We start from the raw sequence: 24,565 nt of genomic DNA, 5'->3' as shown, positions 1-24,565 counted from the left end.
TTTAAGAGATTGCGAATAATTATCATGGTCGATAATTGATAGATCGATGTGAGGGTGGGGCTAATAAATAGTGAACTAAGATGAGAGAAATTTTTTTTTAATAAAATAAATACATTATATATATATTTAACTGCATCAGGATCAATAATAAGCCTTATTCTCCGAACAAAATGATGAAAAATAAAGTTAAAAAGTCTCGACGTATTAGAAATAATAAAAATACATGGATCGTGTTGTTTTATGTTGTCCTTGATTGAGTTAATAAGCATTTTTAAATAGTGTCGAGTCGCTGTTATTGACCAAGTATTTTCTATACCAACAACTTGCACCCAAATTAAATAAAAGAGATTTCCAGCTAATCTATAACATTAAACAACTAATAATGAAAGGTGCAAAAATAATGGAGAATGTGGTCCTCGGACATTGTTGTCCTTGTTTCACCATATAATCTCATTTTTATTCCTTTTTCTCAAGTTAGATAGCTAAGTATGTTGCCTTTATATATAATTAAAAGCCTTAAATCAAAGCTATCTTGCTTTTTAACTTGATCTTTTTCCTACTCAACATTATATTTATAGCTACCACTAACACTACAACTCTCTTCACTCTTGCTTGTTTTGCATTTTTGTAAGGAAAAAAATATGGAAGGATATAGTAACGATGATGATCTAAGGGGTGGATCCCTAGCTAATATTGTCTATTGCCAAGCAGACAATTGCACGGCTGACTTGACCGAGGCGAAGCGCTATCATCGCCGTCACAAGGTATGTGAGTTCCACGCCAAGGCTCCGGTTGTCATCGTGAACACGAGTCATCAACGATTTTGTCAACAATGCAGCAAGTGCGTAACAACACTCCTCCTTCACACCCAGAAATACTTCTACGCTATGTCTCTGTGTGTGTGAGCAAATTTTTAGGTACACCTACGGATATGTGCTCCTAGGCGACTAGCAACAACCATCAAGGAGTCGATCCTTTTATTTTGATCTTTAACTCCTTGATTAATTGTTGCTACATCATCTAGGTGCAAGGTATACCTTACAGGCTTACAGGGTTTTTTTTAATATGTTTACCACGCATATCACAAACATATAACTGAATTATACAAGTCTTTCTAGCTAGTATCATTTCCTTAATAGCATAATATAATGCCATTTTTGTTTGGGAAACTTCTTACAACATTTCATCAAAATTTGACCATTGGCCTCCTCTCAACATCAATTCCAATAAATGTATAATTGTTGACATTTACTCTTCAAAGGTGACTCCCAGAGCGAGGCTTAGTCACTCATCTCTGTAACACAACTGTCTTTTCATTTTATCAAGAATGGTTATACTCTGCACAGTATTAGATTAATTTTAACTTTCAAATTCAAATTTCAAATTTACAACAATAACAATTGATACCTATTTCATTAAATTACTTGGGAATTGGGATAGTAAATTATATTAGTATAAAAACATGACATAGAAGTCCTTTGTACATTCTTAAACATTGCCTACTTCAATTCAATGCATTAGTAAGGTTTAGAGATGACATTTACTACATGTATGATTATCAAGTTCATTCTAACCAATAGCTTGTTAAATTATTTACATGTACAATAACATTAATTTCAATTCTTCACTAGCATTATAAACTTGACATATTCTAATTAGTGTATTGGTGTTAGCTAGGTTCCATGACCTATCAGAGTTCGACGACACGAAAAGGAGTTGCCGGAGGAGACTAGCCGGACACAACGAAAGGAGACGGAAGAACTCCTACGATGTTTCAGGAGAACCCTCAGCAGTCTAAGGCTAAAGAGGGCAAGAGAGATCGATCGAGAAACCGGCCTGACTCGCAGCGGATCATCAAGGGGATGATTGTGATTATTATAGATTAAACCATAGATTAGGCCTCCAATCAATGGCATAATCAATGGTTTTTTCTCTAATAGTGATTAATAATCATTCTTTTGAATGCTCTCTATCTTCTGTCAAACCCCATTCCTCTGATGTGTGATCTTTGTCCTACCCTAAATAATTTCCAGTAAAGATTATTCACGGTTTTTTTTTTTTAATTTTTTTTTTAATTTTAGACAAGAAGATTATTCATGTTTTCTTTTTTTTATTAATATTGTGTGAAATTCTTATGTTTTTGTACGTGACTAATTTCCATGCATAATCAATATGCTTCATCCTAATTAAGGTCATTTCATGTACAAGTTTTATTTCCCCCTAATTAATCAATGTAGTATTATGGAGAGTTATTTCTTTTTTTGTTAATTTGGAAATTAGTATGATTTATAATTACATATATATATATATTTAATTAATTAGCTTAGAACACAACAAAAGATAATATAGGAATCTATCGAAATAGTTTGTTTGCTATGAATAACATATGAAGAAAGGGACATGATTAAATATATATATGTAATTATAAATCATACTAATTTCAAAACTAATAATCATGTCACAATAAAGGCAAGAAAAAGATGCTAAAATTAGAGGTTGTGATTTTAATTTGGAGCAAACTATATTACTTGAAATTATTATATTGTCACTTACTAATATGTAATCATCATATTATTGGTTTATAATATTAGTGGTCAATTTAGAATAACAATATGTAAAACTAATTACTTCATCTTTGTTGTATGTGTGGATAACTGGATATTGAATAGAGGTAAATGGACTAGGTCGTTTCACAAGCTGGCCAGTCTGGCCTAGCTTAAGTTGGTAGATGGGGACCAAGTCCAACCTTTAATTTAAAGCAAGAGGATGGTTGGTCTAGATTGGTTAGTTGGTTAGGGTCGATTCACAAGGCGTGATGGGTGGAGAACCATGCATGAAGTAACGATATAGGAATGATCCCAAGTCTTAACCAGGTTGTTTTTAAGGGAAAACCTAACGAGCGCCTAGAGGCGTTAGATAGGAGAACTAAATATAAAAATATAAAAATAAAATTAACATAAATTATACCGATCGAAGCGTTATTTTTTCATGCATTCCGAACATAATACCAGTACTATTTTAAATAATATATTAATTAGTTATCTAACGTCCAGGACACTTGTTTGCATGATCCTTATTTTTTCAAGGTTTTTTTTTTTTTTTTTCCCTTTTTCATCAAGATAATTACTTACTTAGAATCGGATAATCAGGCTATGACAGATTGATCAGACATGCGGAGTACCAATTTGCACAATTTTGGCTCATGATCCACTCACAATTTAGATTGGTTCGAATTCTTCGAAATTGGGTAGGTTAATTTGGGCACCATATTTATTATACATGCCATAACATATAGAACGTATAATAGGTATGATTTTGGTACTCAATGTGTACGGAGTATTTGAATTGTATTAATATTGTTTTGAAGTTCTTTTTTTGAGAGAGAGAGAGAAATTGTTGTTTTGAAGTTCTAAATTACTCATTGACCAGATAATTTTTTTACAAATAGAAATTAAACATAATTTATAAATATTTATTTTTTACTACCTCCTTTTTGAGGTAAAGTTTTTCAACTTTAACTAAACTAGGTTAAAATCCCGTACAATGCACGGTTGTTAAATATTTTTGACAGTAATATTACAAAAATATAAGGTATTTAAAATGTATTCAGCAATATTTTATTTAGGTATATATAGAATATGATTAGTATATATAGTTTACTTAAAGATTTTGCAAAAAAAAAAAAAAAAAAAAAAAAAAAAAAAAAAAGTGAAAAAGGCGGGAAAATTTTCACAAGGTAATGACAAGTGTTATGGAAGGATTTGCTTTTAGTATAGATTATATAGGTTAATAGATTCAAATTAACATCATACTGAATATATCAAATTGATACCATATACTTCGAAGAATTTTGTAGCTACCTCAAGATACATTTATAAGGGCTTTTTGTCAAAATTAAAACTACCTAATAAAACTCATATTTGGCGAGAAATGACCTAATAAAAAAAAGAAAATTTTGCAAAAAATCACCTTTTATTAGCAATTTTTTGCAAAAAACCACCTTATAATTTTTTTTTTTTGCAATGACACACCTTAATCAATTTTTTTTTGCAAATCAATACCTTTATGCCGGAAAATGAGGTTTGACTCCATTTTCACGGCATTGACCACCCTAAACACACCCCTTTAACGGCATTGGCCACCCTAAACACACCCCTTTTACGACTTTGACCACCCTAAACCCTCCTCTATAACCCTAGCCACCCTTCTCCCCTCCACTGTCAACAAGCCGGCACCCCTAGCCGCACTCCCCAACCCTAAATTAACACTCAAACCACCCTAAATCCAGATTTCGCGAGGTGGTGGAAAGAAGGGAATTTGATTTCGTTGGTGGGGATGAGGAGGGGAGGCGGTTTCGTGGGTGGAGCGAAGGAGGGGGTAATTTCGTGAATTGGGCTCGGGGGGGGGGGGGGGGGGGAGGTTTCGTGGGTGGGGTTGGGGTAGTCAACGCCGTAAAATAGGGTTTGACCCCATTTTCCGGCATAAACGTATGGTTTTGCAAAAAAAAATTTGATTAAGGTGTGGTTTTGCAAAAAAAAAAAATATAAGGTGGTTTATTGCAAAAAATTGCTTATAAAAGGTGGTTTTTTGCAAAATTTCCTAAAAAAAATGTTGTAATAAACTACCTAATAAAAAATGTTGTAAAAAACTACCTAAGAAAAGGTAAAATGTTGTAAAATACTACCTATACCGAATTTTCACCGTTGATCGACCTCAAAACACTCCCAAAACCACCGCTTTCATTCCCAAAACTAACATAACTTGCTTGAAATCGTCTCCACCACATCTAATCCACCTTTCAACCCCAAAACCACCACCTCTAACCCTAAAAACCACCACCCAACTCTAAAAACCACCACCCCGAAGCACTAATCTACCCTCACCAACTCGGAATATCCTCCAACCACCCCGAAAATAACCTTACCACCTTGAAAACCAACCCTCACGCTGGTTTTGGGGGTGTTCTAAGGTGGATCAGATCAACATCCTAAAATTAAGTCAACGGTGGAATTTCGGTCTAAGGTAGTATACTACAACATTTTATCTTTTATAAGGTAGTTTCTTACAAATTTTAGGTTGTATAAGGTAGTTTCTTATAACAATTTTTTTATTAAATAGTTTCTCACAAATTTTAGGTTGTATAAGGTAGTTTTTGACAAAAAAAAAAAAAAAACCCTATTTATAAATCAACTTGAGGAAAAAAAAAAAAAACTACAAATATAATTAGATATACTAATGGTATAAGGCATGCGAGAAGACTTAAAAACAAAGTGTAATCATAAGAGACAGAAGAAGTATATATGTTTTATCACTTTTATGATCGTGGATACTCATCAATATTATTAGTACTAAAAGGGTAATCACTTCATTGTACTTGTATGAAACAAAGTCTCAACCACCTTTTTCATTTGTATATATGACTTTTCGTAAACACTAATCAGCACATTACATATACCATAATTGACATAATACAAAATACTCTCTCCGTCTTCGAATGTTTGTCACTTTTGATATAAAAAAAAATAAAAATAAAAAATAAAAAAAAAAATCATAAAAATTAAGGAGAAATTAAGGAAGTACAATGGAAATTTAAACCTAATCATTTCAAAAATATAAATAAATAAATAAATAGATAAAAGAAAAAAGAGAAAAAGAGAGAGACAAAGTATTTTGCAATTATTACAGCCGGTTTTCAAAAGAAAACCTTTGGGTTTTTTTGGCTTTATTAAATAGCCAATGAAAATCAATGACTACATATTAGTAATCCATGTGATTTTTATTTAATCAATCACATCACAAAAAATAATTACAGCATCCAATAGAATTACACTACACAGATTGATAATATGGATAAAAATAATTACAGTATCCAATATAATTACACTAAAAATCATTTCAGATGAAATTACATCAAACCTTAACACATGCAACTCTTAAAAATATTTAAACCCCTAAAAACGTCATTGGCTCTCAAAATTATGGCTTCAGAGTTCACTTTCGATTTAAATCAAGCAATGGATGAAGATGTTGCTGATTTTGTTGTTGATGATATGCATTATATTTTTCAATACGATCTCAACTCTGCATATGATCCATATGAAGATGGATACGAATCACAAAATATCCTAAATAGCCTTGATTTTGATCTAAACCAAATTCCTTCTCATGATGCAATGGATACAACACAAGAAGAGCAACCAGGCAACCACCCGCAGGGTCAAGAAATCAACAAAAGTCAGCAAGCAACAGGCAACCAACAACACGATCAGCACATCAACAACAGTCAGCAGGCATCATTCAACCAACAAAATGGTGAAGGTCATCATCAACATATAGGAGGCTCAATAGTGGGGACAAGTTCAACATATTGATATGGCTGCTAACCGTATCAACAGATGAAAAGCTTAAACGTGGATCCATTCAAGAAGGTGCCACTCATTTCAATCTGTCAAAAAGAACCATGCTCAAAAACATGACAGGAAGACATGCACAGAGATATCAATCATGAGAGTGTGATTCTTTTGAACCAGGGGACTAACTCATGATCACAGACAGCTTGAAGCACATACATTAACACAAATATATCAATACATACATAGTTAAGAAGACATGAAACATGAGAGGAAGACATGAACAGAGATTGCATCCACGAATAGTGACAGAAGGGATATTTGATCGTTGGGCAAACACCCTAGAGTCAAAATACCTAATTATAACTAACCAATAACCTAAGCATAATGGTAAGTAAGGGTCATTTTTCATAGGGACTAAGGGGAATCACCGACAATTGTTAATTATAATAAGTTAGACCGAATCAAGGATTGGAAGTTTATGGACTAACTAGTTTAGACCAACGTTGCACGGAACGCGGGACGGCAGCGCGTTCCCCGTACTGGGTCGTATGTCCCAAAACGCGGTACGGACTCGTCCCGGTTCGTTGTGGTGCGCGATTTGGAACGTCGTTGATGGAGTACCCATTTGTGGGTGCAAGAACCTTCAATTTTCTTGAGTAGCAAGGACTAGCAACTGTATTTTGTCTAAAATTTCAGGTTTAATCAGAGCTTTTAAGATTTACATTAATGGAAGAAGATAAGAAAGGGTAGAAGGAAGAAGATGTAGCTGAAAAGTCACATGCACTGTTAAAAAGTTATGGACCCTACCTTATAATCTTTTCTTTTTTTTTGAAACCACCTTATTATCTTTTCTTGTTATTTTTAATTGTTTAATGTTATGTAATGGTAGTAGTGGTACTACTTTATTTTATTTTATTTTATTTTTTGACAGCAAGTGGTACTACTTTTTTTAAGAGTTTACGGAGTAGTCTATGCTTTAGTATTGTAACTTGTACTATTGAATAGTCGAATACCAAACATCGTACATTCATGCTGAAATAATCTACCTAAAATAGTTCCCCAAAAATAGCCCAACGTTCCAGGAACTTTAGACCTCACGTTCCGCGTTCCCGTCCCCGTACCACGTTCCAAAACGTTCCACGTTCCGTGCAACGTTGGTTTAGACTAAAGAAATGACAAGGGAAAAAAAGTGCTAGGGATAAATGGGGTTCCAACACCAACCAAACCAAATAATCAATAACAATGATAAATCATGGACATACATGGGTGATAGAATGGGAACTCAATGTTGTCTTCTTTCAAAACCATAACACTAAGCATTTTCTAGACAAAACAACTAACATGATAAGTAACAAAGTCTCAATGATAGGAAGTGGATTTCTAACTCGAATTTGTCTTTCAATCATTTCGAGAAAGCTTAAGTCACAAATAATTGGGATTTCTCACCTAAATTATCACACTAAAGCACCCTATTCATTGAAACAAAAGCATCCATAGTCATGAAGAGGCATAATCCAATTGCACAAGAAGGGACTCACTACCAAACCCCATCTTTCAATGTGAGTAAGAGAGTGGACACATGAGCATAAAGTGGCCACCAAAATACACATGCAACAATCAATTCAAGCACAAAATACTATCAACCCAAAGTAGAACAACATGAATAAATCCAAATTAATCAACCCATGGCTTAGTTGGGTTTTCACCCAACCCCTAGCTAAATAACTACTCACAAATCATGGATAAGAGTAACATTCTAACACTGAACATGCAAGAACAATTAACAAGGATTAAGAGAAAATTTAGATTAACAAAGCCATATAAAAATAGAAAATTAAGAAGAGAAGAAAGTAATAGATTATTACTTGAAGCTTCAAAGTTAAGGAGAAATGTTGAAATTGAGGGAATATATAAAGCTTGAAATTATCTTCTACAATGCTTGACTTTGAGAGATTCTAAGCTAAAATAACTAATTAATTAAATATCTACATTGTTAATTAAGAGAAAGAGCCTAAGGCCCTGTTCTTTTGAGCTTCTAGGCAGGACAGAGCAGAGCAGAAGTCAGCAGAGCAAAGCCAGCAGAGCAGAGAAGATTTCATTATTATTATTATTATTATATTATTATTGTTATTATTATTACTATATTATTGTTATTATTATTATTACCGCATTTACTACTACTACTACTACTACTGCTACTGCTGCTAGTACTGTTGCATTATTACTAGTACTATTATTTATTATTAGTCTATTATTATTATTACTATTATTATTATCAACATTATTATTATTGAATTATTATTATTATAATCATTAAATAATATTATTAAATATTAATTATTATTATTATTCTATTTTTTATTGAATATTAATTACTTATTATTATTATTGTTATTATTATTATTATTATTATTATTATTATTATTATCTTTCAATATTAGTAATTATTCTTTAAATATAATTTTTAATATAAAAAATCAATTATTATTATTATTATTAAATATTAATTATAATTATTAAATATTAATTATTTGTTATTGTTATTAAATTATTATTATTATTATTCAATATTAATTAGGAAAAATTGCCACCATTAATCCCAACTTTGCTCCATCGAATCCGTCGATATTAATCCCAACTTCAGTTTATTCACTATCACTCCCAACTTTGCACCCTATTAATTTTTATCACCCCCAACCAGTCATCCAACCTGGTGTAGGAGGTTAACAGACAGTGTCAACACGTGATAGGTCCGAAATTTTTTTCTTTAAAAAAAAAATCAAATTAAAAAAAAATAAATTAAATCTTTCAAAAAAAAAATTGAAACCCTAACCCCCTACCCCAGCAAGGGGCAGCCTGCCACCTCAGGCACGCGACGACCCCTGCGACCTCCGGCCTACTTCCCTTCCCTTCCCCTCCCTATCCATTTCATCACCCGCTGTTCCTGCTACTGACTCTGGTGGTGGCGGTTGCTGCAGCCACGCAATGCTGCTGATGCTTGCTGCTGCTGCCATTGGTTGCCACGGTAGTTGCGGCGACTACTGCTGTTGCCGCCTTTTGTGGTGGCGGTACAGCGGCGATTGCTGCGGCCACTGCTGCTGCTGCTGCACCACTCTCGATCTCCCTTCCCCCTCTGTTCTGCCAACACCTCATCCCCATCCAACTCCATCAACGACCACCCTCGATCTCCGTTCCCCCTCCGTTTCCGCCGCCTTCACCAATTCCAGCTGTCTTTAATGGTGGCTGCCTTTAATGGTGGCTGGATGACAGGCTAAAGTCGTATCACCTGATCAAAAGTATTTCCTAAAACCACTAACTAAAATAGATAGGAAAGTAGGGTCGAATGCACCGGGAAAACAATGTTCTTTTATTCCTAATAAATTATTATAATCTAAATTATCAAGAAACAAATGAGATTGTGAGAATAATACTACGACAATAATTAAACTAAGGGAATAAATTATAATAAAAAGCCTAAGGTCATAGGTTCACCAATAAATAATATTCGGGATGAAAGACAACAATCAATTATCAATGCATAAATTAACCAGATTATAAATTATAATCACAGTATTAATTTACCGGTATTAAATCGCATCTCTCGAATCTTGACCTAACCATTTATAAATTAACCTGCCTATTGAAATTAAGCCTAAATATCAATTCTCATCTCTCGAATCTCGAATCAATATTGCATAACTCATACAATTAAACCAGCGCTAATCTAATTAAATAGCATTATAATAATTAATAGGAAATTAACCCAAAACATTAACAATCGACAATAATAAATCATCCCTTCATATTAATCATGGATCCCCAAGAACCCAAGAATTAAACTAGTCGCACATAATTAAAACTAAACTAATCAAAGCAATTAAATAAAGCATAATTAAAAGCAAGAACAAGAAATTAAAGAAAATAATAATAAACTTATATTAATGAACGAAACAAAATTGACGAAGAAAACAAACACGAAAAGCGAAATAAAACTAATGGAATCTTAAAATCATAAAAGTGCAATTCTAGAAAGCTAGTACTACTACTACTCAAAATTAAAACAAGAGAAATTAGAAAAAGTCAACAAGTAAAATTAATTAACAAACTAATGATGAAAGCTTGCTAGAATGAGAACTAAGTTAAAAGAATACGGAGTACTCGTTACTAATAAAGAAAAGCAAAACTAAAACTAATGAAAAATAATCAAAACTAACCTCCCCCCCAAAATTCTACTACTAATGGGATTTATATATGAAGTCCCCCAAAAACGCATAACCGACATAAGTAAATCAACAACCCAAGTTTACTCTCGCCCGATCAGGCCCGGTATAGTAGTAACTCTAGTAAGGTTGTAGCTTGCTCTTGGGCTTGAACTTGAGATTGGGCTTCTAGCTTTGACCCAACTTGCATATCCATTACTTGATCCATAATAACTTTACTGGACGAGTTTTTAATCACCGAATCAAGTTCCTATAGCTCTATTTTGGGCTTTAAATATATGGCCATAAAATACGATCAAACAATGTTTTCGTAGTGGTTTAATAAGCTTGGAAATCAACATAATTCTGCAAATTCCTACAAAATAACACCAACTCCACAAAAACATTAGAAAACGTATATTAAAAATAAAAATAGCTTCGCAGAGCCCAAATAAGCACAAATATGACCGTGGGACAGGGAATAAAAAATATATATAAAATAGACTCATCACCGGACTTTTATAACAATCGATAATGGCAGCCACCCTAAACGGAAACCACCATCAAAGACCACCCTCGATCTCCCTTTCCCCTGACCAATATAATCTATTATCAAACAAAAAGAATCTAATACCTAACATATTATCAAACAAAAAAAATCTAATACTTGACCAATATAACTTATTATCAAACAAAAGAAATCTAACACCTGACCAATATAACCTGTTATCAAATAAAAGAGATCTAATATCTGACCATTATTATTTAATTTCTAATAGTTTTAATCTAATATCTGATATTTATAATCTAATATCTGACCATTATTATCTAATTTCTGACAATTTTTTTTTTTTTTTTTTTCTGTTTGGACTCACGTGAGTCCGTTCTACACAATACTTTTCCAAAAAAGTTGGAAAAAAGTGCAACATGTTTGATGGGCGATGTGTTTATAAGCTGGATGAGAGTCGTTCTAGAATAAAGATGTTGCAAGTACCTTACTTAGGTGGGGGAGGGTCACCGGCGCCGGGATGGGAAAGGGAGGGTCGCCGGCCGTTGACAGGGAACTAGACAGTAATAGTGAGTAGGGGATGAATATGTGCATTATAAACCGGACTCACGTAAATTCGTTTTACACAAAACCTTCAGATAATTCATTGTAAGCAACCTAACCCCAAAATTGTAAGTTTCATTATAGTGCGCTTTTCTTAGAATGATAAGACTCGATTTGAATCTCAAAAGTCTTTTAAAAATATTTTTTTTAAGTGTAAATGTGTTTTAGAATGGGAATTATTGACATAAAGTTTATCAAAGTTGACAAGTATTTTCAATTTTGCTTACTTTTCCAACGGGAGCTCTCTTTTGACAGCACTCTCTCTTCTCTTGAGTTCCTCAAAAAAAAAAAAAAAAAAAAAAAAAAAAAGTTAATACGAATAATAAAGATGAAGTACGAGTATAATTAATTGAAGTGAGCTGTTTTGGTAAGGCTTATTTCACAAGTTCTCCTAGATGTTTAACTTATATTACAATAACAATGTTTAGTCCATTATGATCCAAAAAAAAAAAAAAAAAAAAAAAAAAAACCATTAAAATAAATCAACATGATAATTATTCAGTATATAAATTCAATTCAGTTCAGCTCCAATAAGTTCAGTTCAGCTCCAATAAGTTCAGTTCAGTAATTATTCAGTTCAGTTCACTTCAGCTCCAATAAGTTCAGTTCAGTAATTATTCAGTTCAGTTTAGTTCAGCTCCAATAACTTCACTTCAGTTCAGTTCAGTTAATCAGAACAGGCCTTAAAACGTGAAAATCAATGCCGGAGCTTCGGCATCGACCACCCAGAAATTTTAACCAAGTACTCCATAAAAAATAATACAACTTAAAAGTTGCCCTTGAATAGCACAGTCAACATACATGACGACATATCTAATACATCACCATTAAGCACAAGCAAAATTGCATAACTTTTAACACTACTGAAAGTCCTAATAGTGCTATTGAGATGTTTTTTAATGTAGTACTAAGAGTGTCTTTTATACTACTGGAAGCATATATTAGTAATACTGAAAATATTTAGTAGTACTATATTACCTCTCAGTAGTGCTCTCAATATGTCATTATTTACAAAATTATCATTTTTCTGTATTTGCTTGCGTCTAACGATGATGTATTAGGACTTTCTCCATACCTAATCCAAAAGTTTTGCAAGTAAGAAGTCCTGCCCCTCTCTAGAGGTGAGTAGGTGACAAAAGGGTTGATTAGATCAATTGATTCGTTACAGTTTAAAACAATTTGGGCCAGGAGTATAGAAGCTTATAAAATGGTTTGGGCTTATTTTGGGTATATAAGCTAGTTAAATATTTCCTTCAACATGGGCCTGAATAGTCCAAAATTAATAAGCACCCGGTTGCATAGTCCAAGACTAATGAAATTCCGGTTGATCAATAATCAGGTCAGATCGGACCTAAGTATAAAATCCCGTGCTATCCAAACCATTACTCGGCTTTTTTTAGACCGGACTCGGAATTTTGTCTAGAAATAAGTTTTTAGGCTGTTTAAACCTGTACTTTTTTAAGTCGGACACTATCAGGCAAGCAAGCCAGGCCATTGTTGACTCTAGCCCTGATGTCAAAGGCTACACAATGAAGCATGGTAACCAGTTTCTTACTTTCTTTAAGACCCAAGTTACTAGGTCATATGGTGCGCTTGGCTGCTTGGGTCTGTGGCATAGGTTGGCTTCCTCTGAATAGTGAACACCAATTCAGCTGCTTCTTGCCGTTTTTACAGAAGTTCCGATAAATGCTAAAGCCAAGCTGCACGTTCCATATGTCTTTTGCACATCAATGGTTGGATTGATACTCGCTATAGAGGGTCTGAGGCGATGAGGTTTGACAGTTGGATATCTTTCCAGTTGAAAAGTGTTGTTTAAAAAGGAATGCAGTGGTGCGTTGCTTGCAAGTTGCAACTGTCATTAATAGGATGTTGCAGAACCACGCAGAGGAAGAGGAATTAAGCAGTATGAAAAGCTGTTGTTATGAGACCAGAATATCTGGCTCGCAAAGTTCAGAAGGAAGTTATGCTTCACTTTCATTGGTTTATAGCGTGCTCCCTTGTAAGTTTGGTAATTGTAATCTGTTATTTCAGGTTGCCTATAAGGAACTTCTTCCTTGAAGGTAGCTCCTCCCCTAAGGTTGCTGTACTGATAAGCTCCTATATTCTGGCCTTTGACAGCGTTTTCTAATAAAATCGAATAAACAAATTAAATATGGAGTAATTAATCAAAAAAAAAAAAAATGTTTAGATTGAGGCAATATATTTGCTAAAATAAGACTAATTACTAAGTTAAAACAGAGAGTATCAGAATTTATAACATACTAATATCATTGATGGAATACAAAGTACACTCTAGAATGACTCAGAATTATCCCAAATCAAACAATACTTCATCAGGTAATCAAAATGGTTTCCTAACTGTCTATTGCCTATGAGTAATCGCCAAGTGCTTGTTTGGTTAACCAAAATAAAACAAAAAATGGGGAAGTAGAAATTTATGTAAACAGTTTAGGGTAGTTGTTTGGTTAGTACTAAAAATAGAAATTTGGCTTCCCACAAAACATGGGTGATTAATTACCTAAACCCCCTTGGTCGATAGAAATTCACGGGAACGGGGAATTCCTTTAGTCCAACCAAACATGTCTTTGCCTAGGTATTGCAGAAGGGAAGTAATTTCTCTTGAAGTATAAATTCCCATGGGAATTTCTCATGTGAACCAAACAAGCACAAAGTAAGCCCTTTAAGAGTTCAAAGACCATGGATACTTGAATTTTATGGCAAACAATTCAATGCGCCTTACTCCAGACCTCCCGTCAAATCACACTGCTTCCATTCACTGCAAATGAATCTCTGTAGAAAGATAACTATTCATGTCTGATGCCTAAAATTTTCATGGCAAATTCCCAGGTGACAATTGCTGCCGCATTGGCTGGGAATGCCCGCGCTACAGTTGGACCCAAGCCAGCATAGCATCCTCTTAGCCCAGCTTGTTTGTAAACCTACAGATATACAGTATGTTAGCTGAACCACCAAGTTACACACAGAGTTTCTGCTAGTCCAAACTGAACTTGATTTCATGCAAAAAAGAAAAGGAAAATTTGCAAATTACAGCCATTTAAAGTTCTTATTTTGCAAATTGCAGCCATTTAAAAAGAAAATTGCAAATTGCAGCCCAAAAGTTTGTATAAATTGTAAATTGCAGCCCGATTCAACATTTTCATCAGTTTACATGTCGAAAAATCTTCGGTAAATGTTTTAGGGGTCATTTTAGCCCTTAGGGGCCCCATTTAAGCTCGGAATTAGCAAAAAAATAATGTTAGTGCCTCGTTTTGCGTAAAAAAAAATGAATCGATTTATGGAAAACTGTAAAAATGAGACACTTAGGTTAATTTTTTGCTAATTCCGAGCTCAATTCGGTCCCTTAAGAACTAGAATGGCTCCTAAAATATTTAGCGAAGATTTTTCGACATGTAAAACCGATGAAAAAGTTAAATTGGGCTGCAATTTACAATTTATACGAACTTTTGGGCTGCAATTTGCAATTTTTTTTTTAAATGGCTGCAATTTGCAAAATACAAACTTTAAATGGCTGCAATTTGCAAATTTTCCAAAAGAAAAATCAAAGAGAGAATTTATACCAGCTTCAACACTTGAAAAGGATTTCTTGAGTAGTTTGGATCTGGGTTGGTCTGAATCATGGTTTTTGCCATATCCAGGGGCAAAACAGCAGACCAAAACTGAAAATTTTCAGCCAAAACAGTTCAGGAAATGAAGTAAAATGAATGGCAGAGAATTTTTTTTAAAAAAAAAACAAAAAAACAAAGGGTTTAATCCTGTAAACTATGAACACTTACAGCAACACCACCTAGGCCACCACTGATGATCCCAACCCCTATCTCAGCCAAGCCTTTATATTCTCCAGAACAATCTTTGAGTTTCAAATGCATAGAATGCCGGACATTCTCATAAACACTAAAGAAAACAGCATTTCCCAAAGATTCTCTTAGAAAGGTTGCCGTCCCTCCACGGAAAATGCCTGTTACCTGCACATCTAAGACATCAGCTCTTCAATAACCAGTCGGTCTTTTCATGTACCTCATACATAGCAAAAGAGATTCGTCACCCCGTCAGTTCTTATAGTCTTAAGGGCACAATCAACAGGACCGGTATATGTGCTGCCCTTGGGAATCAAAGAATCAGTTCCTTGAATTTGCATCCTACACTGGAGAAGCTCAGAGTCAACTTGGAAGAGCCTAGAGCAATATATTCAAAACAGCATATTTCCTTACCTTCACTAGCTCCGTCGGACAGAGTACAAAGCTGATTATAGCCCCAGAATAGGCAGCTGATGGAATAATGACTAGGGAATCAGGTCCAGAACTTTGCAGCTTGCCCTTAAACCATTACAGACAAACAGTCACCATCGAGGGAAAAATTCACATTTAGTCTATATGGAGCAGATTCCATACAGCAACAATACATTTCAAGTCTATAAATTTTGGAAATAGATCTCTGATGGACAAGAAATGTGATTTTCATGAGCTGCAGGGAAAGGAATTTTACCTGGAGAGATTGCTTTGTTTGCGAGTATATGCCAAACAGAAGTGAACTTTCAAAACCCATCCCTATAAAAGAGGAGGTAGCACCTCGATAAAGACCCCTTACCTATTGAAATGAACACGACAAACTAGTTAAAAAAAAAGGGGGATATTGCACACACTAATCGCATACTGGTCAGGCAAAAGAGACAAGCAATCAAAGTCAGTGGCAGATCCAGTATGGGCTCAGTGGGTTCAACTAAAACCATACTGGATTTTGGGAAAAATCTGTAATTCGGGAGGAAAAAAAAAACTTTTATTAACAATCACACATACAATGATTGAATGTGTATGTTTCCAGTACAGTGGTCTAAACTCTAAAACCAAAGTGAAGGAATTTAATACTTTTATAAGTGCGCGGGATCAAACTCTGCCAATAGTGCCAACCCTTTTTCTTTCTTGTTTTTGTGAAAGAATAGAAATACTTGTTATAAATTTTAGGAAAATTTGTCAAAAATAAGCAAACCTTTGCTTGGTCTTCCCAAAATAAGCAAACTTTTTGATTAACCCAGAGTAAATTGACCTTTATGGGGGTATTTTCTTTAAATAAGTCAAGATGACCTACAACCTACCAAACAGGTAACTTTTTTCCTAATTCTAATTAATTTTTTTTCTTATTTTATAATTGATAATTAATTAAATTGTATTTAAAAAAAAAAAAAAAACCCCACCACATACCAGCGCTCCACCCCCATCCCCGCCAACCACCAAACAAACCACCTCCCCCTCTGGCCTCCCCAGTCCCTGACCCCTTTGTTCCCCTCCTTGAGCGCCAGCGACCCATCCTAACCCACGCAAAAAGCTCGAAACCCACCTGAACCACCCCACCTCGAAACTCCATTTTACAGAACCCCTTTCGAAAACCACCACATACCTCGATTCCCCACCCTTACCACCATAATATTACCATATCGACCTTAAAACCCAACCAAACCCACCTCGATACCCAACACCCACCTCGTTATTCTTATGCAGATTTGCGACTTTGATTGTGGGGATGTGATGCGATTTTTGGTGGTGGGGAAGGCAAGGGATAGTGGATTCGGTGAGGATTTTGAGGGTGGAGGTAGGAGGGATGGTGATATCAATGGTGGGGATGGGAGGTGGGGTATTTCGATGCTCTAGGTGGTATCGACGGTGGCCAATAGGGCAAGGGCGGGGAGGGGTGCTGGCTGTAGACTGTAGTAGTGGGGGTATCTAAAAATTAGGGATTTTTTTTTTAATCTTGAAAAAGTGTTTTTTTTTTAATTATTTTTTTTTACAAAATTTCAAAAATTAATCAAAATATGACCAACCACACAATGACATGTGGCATAAGCAACCCAAACAATCTGTTACACTTAAAACAAACCGGTCATGACTTATTTTGAGAATATACCCCATAAAGGTCAACTTACTCTGGGTTAATCGAAAGGTTTGCTTATTTTGGAAAGACCGAGCAATAATTTGCTTATACTTGACAAATTTTCCTAAATTTTATTTTAGAACCACTATCAATCCAAATGAATGTTGAGTTGCGGGTGAAAGTGGCGGATGGTTCTAGTGCTATGTTTAGGGTTCAAATCTTTTAATTTCCTTTTTAATTTAGAATATTTAAAACATTATTAATTATTTTTGGGCATTTCTATAATCTCTTCACCATATTTTCAGTACTTGCACGAAATACAACTACTCTCAAATTGCAGTATTTGGTAGATTTTTTTTTGCATTACAATGATATTCATTTAGGAAAACAAAAATCAATTAAACTCAAGCTATCTTTAGAAAAGTTTTGGTGTGACCTTTATATAGGTAATATACTGGTATGGGAATTGAATCTATCAGTAATGTTGCTATTAGTTGACCCTTATGAGGTTTTGATGATGATGTCTATAATTGAGCAAACTTACGTTTAATAAGGATTTTCTAGTGTTATGATGTTTGCATGAGAAGTAAACTCTGGGAGTTGAAGTAGGAACTGAAACAGAGGAATTTTAGAAGATCCGGGATGACAAGTCAAAGTCAGAAGAAGAGTTCCAGAAAGAAGTTCTGTGAACATAGCTGGATGGAACTACAAGAAGTTACCTAACAGGAACTTATCAACGGGTTGTAGGTTGTAATGACCTGGTTCCACGGGTTGTAATGACCTGGTTCCGGTGGTCCGGTGTAATGCTGGAACACAAACTCAACAATCAAGGATCAATACAAAGCTCGAGATATCAACCGAAAAAGATTAACTTCATAACTTAGGTTGTATTAAAGATAAGTTTGTTTTCTAGGTTGATGTAAATATATATCTGGTTGATATGCATGAGACTTATTAGAAATCGAATAGAGCTTGGCAAACTAAGTAATTCGTAAAAGATAAGTTTAAGTTTATGAAAAAGTATTTTATGTGATTTTATCTTTTAAAATCTTGTTTACTTGGTTTTATCTTTTTCATAAAACTTTATCTTTTAATAAAACGAATTTGGTTGGAAAAGGTTTTCTAAAAACATGAGATTAAGTTTGTTTTAAGTTCAGTTTTAAAATGATAAGTTCGAATTTTTGTTTGGGTTATCAGTTTACCAAAAACCGTACTCAACCGTACTGAGGAACTTCTATAAATATAGAAGTGATACGTCGAAGCAAAGTGAGAGTTTTAAGCGTGAAAACCACTTAGTGCTTAAGTAAGTTTGCCAAAAGAGCTTTATCATTTTGATTTCGGGTTTCATGTGTAGCTTTCCATTTATATATTAGAGTGAGTCTTTGTGTTGTAATTGGTTTTGGGGTGTTTGTGAATTCTTGACAATTCACATTTGAGTTAGGAGTTTGAATTCTCTAAAATTCGTATGTGCTTAGGAGTTTAAAAGTCTCTAAAATTCGAGTGGGAGCTGTGAGAGTGAGCCGAGTGTAGGCACTCCGCGAGTGCTGAGTAAACCTAAGTGGGACTTAAATTGGGTAGGATAGGGTCCTATCAGGTAGCAAGTGTCCGTGGTGAAAATTGTGAGAAAGGTCTATGTTAATAGATTGTGACTAGGAGTTGCCCTATTATAGTGGAGTTTTGTTTGAAAATCCCGAGAAGGGTCGAGGTTTTACTTCCAATTGGGCCCTAGAAGGTTTCCTCGTAAAATCTTGATGTGTTTTTTAAGTTCCTTTTATGTTCTGTCTTTAAATTTCGCAAAAGTTTACCTAATTGGAACCTACTACTATTCACCCCCCCCCCCCTCGTAGTAGTTCATCTAAACTAACACTATTAATTCACATGGATGGATTGATACACAATAAATTACTACATTCTTTATTGATCCTTTAGTTAGAAACATGTACTCCAATTTTCAAAATCCTAGTTCCGTCCACAGAATATGGTAGTAACTGGGAGTTAAGACAATATTTGATTTATTTATGTTTATCAATATCATTTAGCTAGCTAGTTGTCTAATGCTCGAAGATCTGGACCCATATGCAAAAATTTCTGAATCCGCGACTAATCACAGTAGCTGCTTCTTCCAAGTTCCAATCAGCAGCAAAACTACTTAGACGGAGTAGAAATGCCATGCAGAAGAAATTCGTATGCCAACACTAAAATAAGTTATTGGAACAGGAGAATGTGGTGTAACAGTGTAAACTTAACTATTGTAGATTGTTTCTTAAAATAGAGTTAAGGGCTGATAGATCAGCAATCACCATCAGCATCCTGTCACTGAAAATTTAATAAGATTATTCCTAACTGATCAATCTACTCACCCACAAATGAAAACCAACATAGATTTGGCAAGTAAAACTTGTTTTTTTTTTTTTTTTTCAAGATTTGAATCATCTAAATAGTTCCAATAAGTTGCATCATTTCTCTACTGGAAAGTAGTAGTGGCAAACGGGTTGTTTGAATTAAATATGTTTCAGGTGAAAACAGTTCGGGTCATGTCCAGGTTAGGAGTGGTTCGGTTCTGTTTCTAAATAGGTCAGTCACATTGTAGTCTATTGTCAATTTATTCTGTAGTCCATTACAGTTGGTAGATTGATTATAGTCCTAGATATTTCCAATGAATAATTCATGCATATTTTTTCACTTTTTACCATTCTAATGATTTATGACCTTGTACCACACAGTACACAAAAGAAAAAGTTTGCCTTGGTCTCGCCTGTTATGAAGTGATGTATGAATGCATTAAGTAGCTAGAAATGAAAATTCATTTTGGAATAGTAATTAATATGTAATTTATCTGAAACATTTTTGTCAAAAAGAATATCAATATGCACTTCCTCTGAACACTATGTAACGGTATATGAGATGGTCAAATAAAAGCGGGTTCCAGCTAATTCGCAAAGTAAGCACATACACTTAGCTAAAACTTCTTAAAATGCAGCCCAGATTCAGAAGCGGAAATGTTGCATAATACTTCTCTCATCCCAGAGTAAATTCGACGTTAGTAAATGGAGGAGAGTTAAAAAAAAAGTACAGAAAATTTGAGCGGGCAAGTGTGGAGCCTAGCTTTAGAGAAAAAGTGGAGGATAAAAACTTCAGTATTAAAACAGGCATGTGAATTTTGATACAGCACGCGATGGTTTATAACTAATTTTTTAGTTTGGGATGGTTTTGATATAATAGACCCTTTAATTCGGGGTTAATCTGATTAATTTTTCTAAAAAATTAATCAAGAGCCATGATGAATATTATGATTGCTTAGCCTTCTTAAAACATGGGATTCCTAACCTTAAAGCTGGGGAACAGAGATCCATACCCCTTCATTCTGTAATATCCTAGCAGCACAATGCAATCCATTTCTATACTTGACACCATGTACTTCAGTATTGTGTTTTTGTAACTTCACCTGTCAGCAAGAAAATACCACATATGAGCCAGGCCTGCGAAGAAAGCATCTACTTAAACATAATAAGATAGCTTTTAGGATAAAATCTCCTTCATGCACTATAGTCCATTTCATGGATGTTAAAAAAAAATATTTCGTAATTGGTAAGATCTTAAACAATGATTCCAGATTCAACCAAGTGAAAATCTATATTTGTTTTTAAACTGCATCTCAAGGTTCTCAACCTCAAAACTAAGAAGATTGAGGATAAATTTACTAAAATACTTAGAATAATTCTATTAATTCTACAAAGTCAATCTGTATTGGTATAATCAAGTCCATGGCTGCATGCTACTGCCAAGTGTATTTCAGTATCTAAAGATCACATATAGGTTTTTTGAATCAGATGAAAGAATCTGAGCAGTAAAAATCACATTTACCAAAAATGATTATCATTCTTTGATTCACTCACAACTAGAAGTAGTGAGCATCAATATGATAAATTAATATATAGTGTCCCAAAAATAAATATGCTTAACTTAGGCCATTAACTAACATGATAGTTATTCATGATCGAAGAAAAAGGCTGGGATCCTGACATCACAGAGTCAAGCTAACTTGTGCTACTCAGAATAATTGTCCTAACACACATACATTGTACGATCTTTTACATCAATTATTTTCCAAGTATCAGGTTGATAAATAATAATGACCTAAATTGAAGGGAAACATTGAGAAATCTTAATCCCAACGCTTCTCAAATATCTAACCTTGATTAAAGATGCAATCATGAAAAATGATATGTGATAATGGTACTGTAGGATGTCCTATAATTGTTGTTGATAAGCTCAAGTATGAATCTAATCAATTGTTTTGTTTAAAATAATTGGACTCAAAATATATTGTAGGGGTAATTTTATTGTAAATGCCGTGAAGTTTTTGTTAATAAGAATAATTAAGTATTCCTCATAAAAGAAGAATAAAATGACATAGATACTAACTCTTCCAAAACATGTTATATTGCGGGATAACCTGAAACGCAACAAGTTACAAGCAGCCTAGTACACTGTAGATACGAATTACAATTTCTTTGCTCTTGTCTAAATTTTCTACAAGTGCAATTCTGCATCCATTGCAATGCTTTAAAGATGCTATCACATAGCATTCTGATGAAAAGCAAGCTTCTTCTTGTAACCAATACAAGCACTCTAAGACGAGCATAAAACGAGTACAAACTTTTATACCATACATTATCAAGAAGTTGTCTACCGGACATGGCCACCAAATTATGCTCAAAACTTAATAACATTGTATAGAACCAACAATGGTAACATACATCCGAAACAAAACCCCGGCACTTTAAGTCAAATCACAAGAAAATTAATCTTCCATAAACAAACCCCAACTCATGAACTCATTCCAACATCAAAGATTCCAAAATCAGACATCAATTTTGCCCATCATTAGCACTCAGAGAATTATCAGCAATATTTAAGCTCTTTTTTTTACAATTTGCTCGGTTAACAATTAATACACCATATTATCAATGAGCTCAACAATCTGTGACATCCCCAACAAATTTAAAGAAACAAAAACATGGGTATAGTGCCAAAATTGTATAAATTTGGTGGGAAATTTGCAAAATTCAATAAAATTGAGGAATGCAAAAGTAGAAGTAGAAGAAGCAAGAAAGATTAGACCTTGACAGTGTCAAAGGGGTGGCCGATGATGACGGTGGCGACGCCGGCGACCAAGCCCGCCAAGTACTCCTTGTACTTGGACCCATCTGCCGAAGATGCCGAGCCTTCTACCATCTTTCTCTCTCTACGTTGCCATAGTAATTGATGCCTATAGTAAAGTTAAGCTTTGATTGAGGTTCTCAAAGAAGAGTAGCAGGAAACGAGATGACGCTGTAGAAAAGGAGATTTGAAATCACAGCTTTTTCGTTTTCTTATTTTGCAACACAAATTATAGCCTAGGGTAAAATTTGCATATTTTAAGGCAGAAATGGGCAAAACCCGTTAACGGTTTTACTCATGAACAGTGGAAATTGTACCCGTCATGGATGGTAGGGCGGAGATGGGTATAAGATCTTTAGACGGCTATAGGTGTGACTGTGGAGGTATCATCCTCCGTATCAAACCCGCCACATTGACATCCCTATTCCCTTTATTTTTTATTAGTTGCCTCATAGTGATATGACACGCATACCGATGCAAAACTTTGATCAATTATATCATTACAATTGAATATTAATAATCTATTCATTGATTGAGACGATTCTAACATGAACCTATAAGCATGTATTTTTTTTCTTATGTATAAATCATAAATATTTATCAAATTAGATCAAATGAATAGTGCCAAATTTACTAATGGGACTCTTAAAAAAAACAGAGGTAGTATAAATTTGTTATTTGATAGTTACCCAATGTTGCTTGGATTTTATGGACAAAGATATCAAATTTTAAGACATCTTCGTATAAACCATAGGTCCATGGCTCATTTGATGTTTGACCCTCTAATTTAAGGATTGTGTGTTCCGGTACACATCTGATTGTGTCTCCCTAAAAACCAAATCCGGTGATGAATACCTTTCATGTATTTGATTATCGAGTAAGGTGAAATGTTGAAGAGTCTCGTGAGTTTCCCTTTTCTAGCCTTTCTTTTAAATGTTTTAAATAAAAATAATTCATTTCGTGTCCTTAAAATCATTCATTTCGTGTCCTTTTTTAAAAATCGTCCAAACGAATTTATTTTAGTCCATAATCTGGGTTCAATAATTGTGTATTTGGATAGGGCTTGAAAATAGTTTTCCAACGATATATTATAAGCCCAAATCTACAAATTTTTACGTACACCCCACGACAGGGAACACTGCCTGCACCCCTCCACCCTCCGCACGTGTTCCGCCCTCGCTCCTTTTCATTTACGAATTTTCTGCAAATTTTTATAAAATATTCATTTATGTATTGGTAAATGTTCATTTGTGTATCATAAGATGTTCATTTTCATAACAAGGAGTTTTTTGTAATTGTTCCATAAACATGAAATTGCATTTTTTGACACTGATGTAGGGGATAGGTTGGCAAATAATAATAAGTAATAATTTGTATTGAAACAATATATATATTTGTTCGAGCTTAAATTTTTTTTGATAAGTGATATGTAACTGAACATTTTTTGTTTTGACACTGAACATTTACCTTTTTGAGTATGAACATTTTATTGTATTTCATTATAACTGTTATGTAATTGAATATATATATATATATATATATATATATATATATATATATATATATATATATATATATATATATATATATATATATATATATATATATATATATCAAATACCCTTTTAATAAACATGCGAACTCCAGGTACTGTTCCTTATGAATAGTATTTGCTGATGAATAGTGCGATTCCTCTTTTGCCATTGGACTTATGTTTTGCTTTGTTTTCAGTTGGGCTGTTATTGTGGGCCTTTTCTTTTCGGTGGGCTGTTGTGTTCTCATTTACAGCCTCTATTTCTCTTCCTCTTAATTTGCTTTTTCCTTGAAGAAATAATCAAGTTCTTTGGTATTATTGT

General features: G+C 34.1%; 1 protein-coding gene and 1 long non-coding RNA gene across 2 annotated transcripts; one reads left to right on the top strand and one right to left on the bottom strand.

Moving 5' to 3' along the window:
- Positions 1 to 496: 496 nt before the first annotated feature.
- On the top strand, positions 497 to 2,207 carry LOC145579391 (uncharacterized). The gene is made up of 2 exons (XR_014099141.1): positions 497 to 917; positions 1,678 to 2,207. It is a non-coding gene; the product is annotated as an uncharacterized LOC145579391 (long non-coding RNA).
- Positions 2,208 to 13,888: 11,681 nt separating this feature from the next.
- LOC145579389 (mitochondrial arginine transporter BAC1-like) lies at positions 13,889 to 22,917 on the bottom strand. Its single transcript, XM_081636634.1, has 8 exons — positions 22,671 to 22,917; positions 20,902 to 20,991; positions 16,167 to 16,268; positions 15,893 to 15,997; positions 15,727 to 15,825; positions 15,458 to 15,646; positions 15,242 to 15,340; positions 13,889 to 14,602 (listed from the first exon to the last, which is right to left on the bottom strand). The coding sequence occupies exons 1-8, from the start codon at positions 22,782 to 22,784 to the stop codon at positions 14,468 to 14,470; spliced, it is 933 nt and encodes a 310-aa protein (XP_081492760.1). The 5' UTR covers positions 22,785 to 22,917; the 3' UTR covers positions 13,889 to 14,467.
- Between the last annotated feature and the right edge of the window lie 1,648 nt (positions 22,918 to 24,565).

Source organism: Chenopodium album, chromosome 14, assembly GCF_948465745.1.
Source record: "Chenopodium album chromosome 14, dcCheAlbu1.1, whole genome shotgun sequence".
Lineage (NCBI taxonomy): Eukaryota > Viridiplantae > Streptophyta > Magnoliopsida > Caryophyllales > Amaranthaceae > Chenopodium > Chenopodium album.
The sequence above is the reverse complement of the archived record's forward strand: the minus strand, read 5'-3'. Positions and strand labels throughout refer to the sequence as shown.

Bases quoted from the DNA above. Each gene is read 5' to 3' on its own strand.
- LOC145579389 (XM_081636634.1), bottom strand. From the start codon at position 22,784: ATGGTAGAAGGCTCGGCATCTTCGGCAGATGGGTCCAAGTACAAGGAG. The intron at 15,826-15,892 runs GTAAGGAAATAT...GAGCTTCTCCAG, and splicing joins GTCCGACGGAGCTAGTGAAG to TGTAGGATGCAAATTCAAGG. The intron at 15,341-15,457 runs GTAAGTGTTCAT...GAAAATTTTCAG, and splicing joins GTGGCCTAGGTGGTGTTGCT to TTTTGGTCTGCTGTTTTGCC.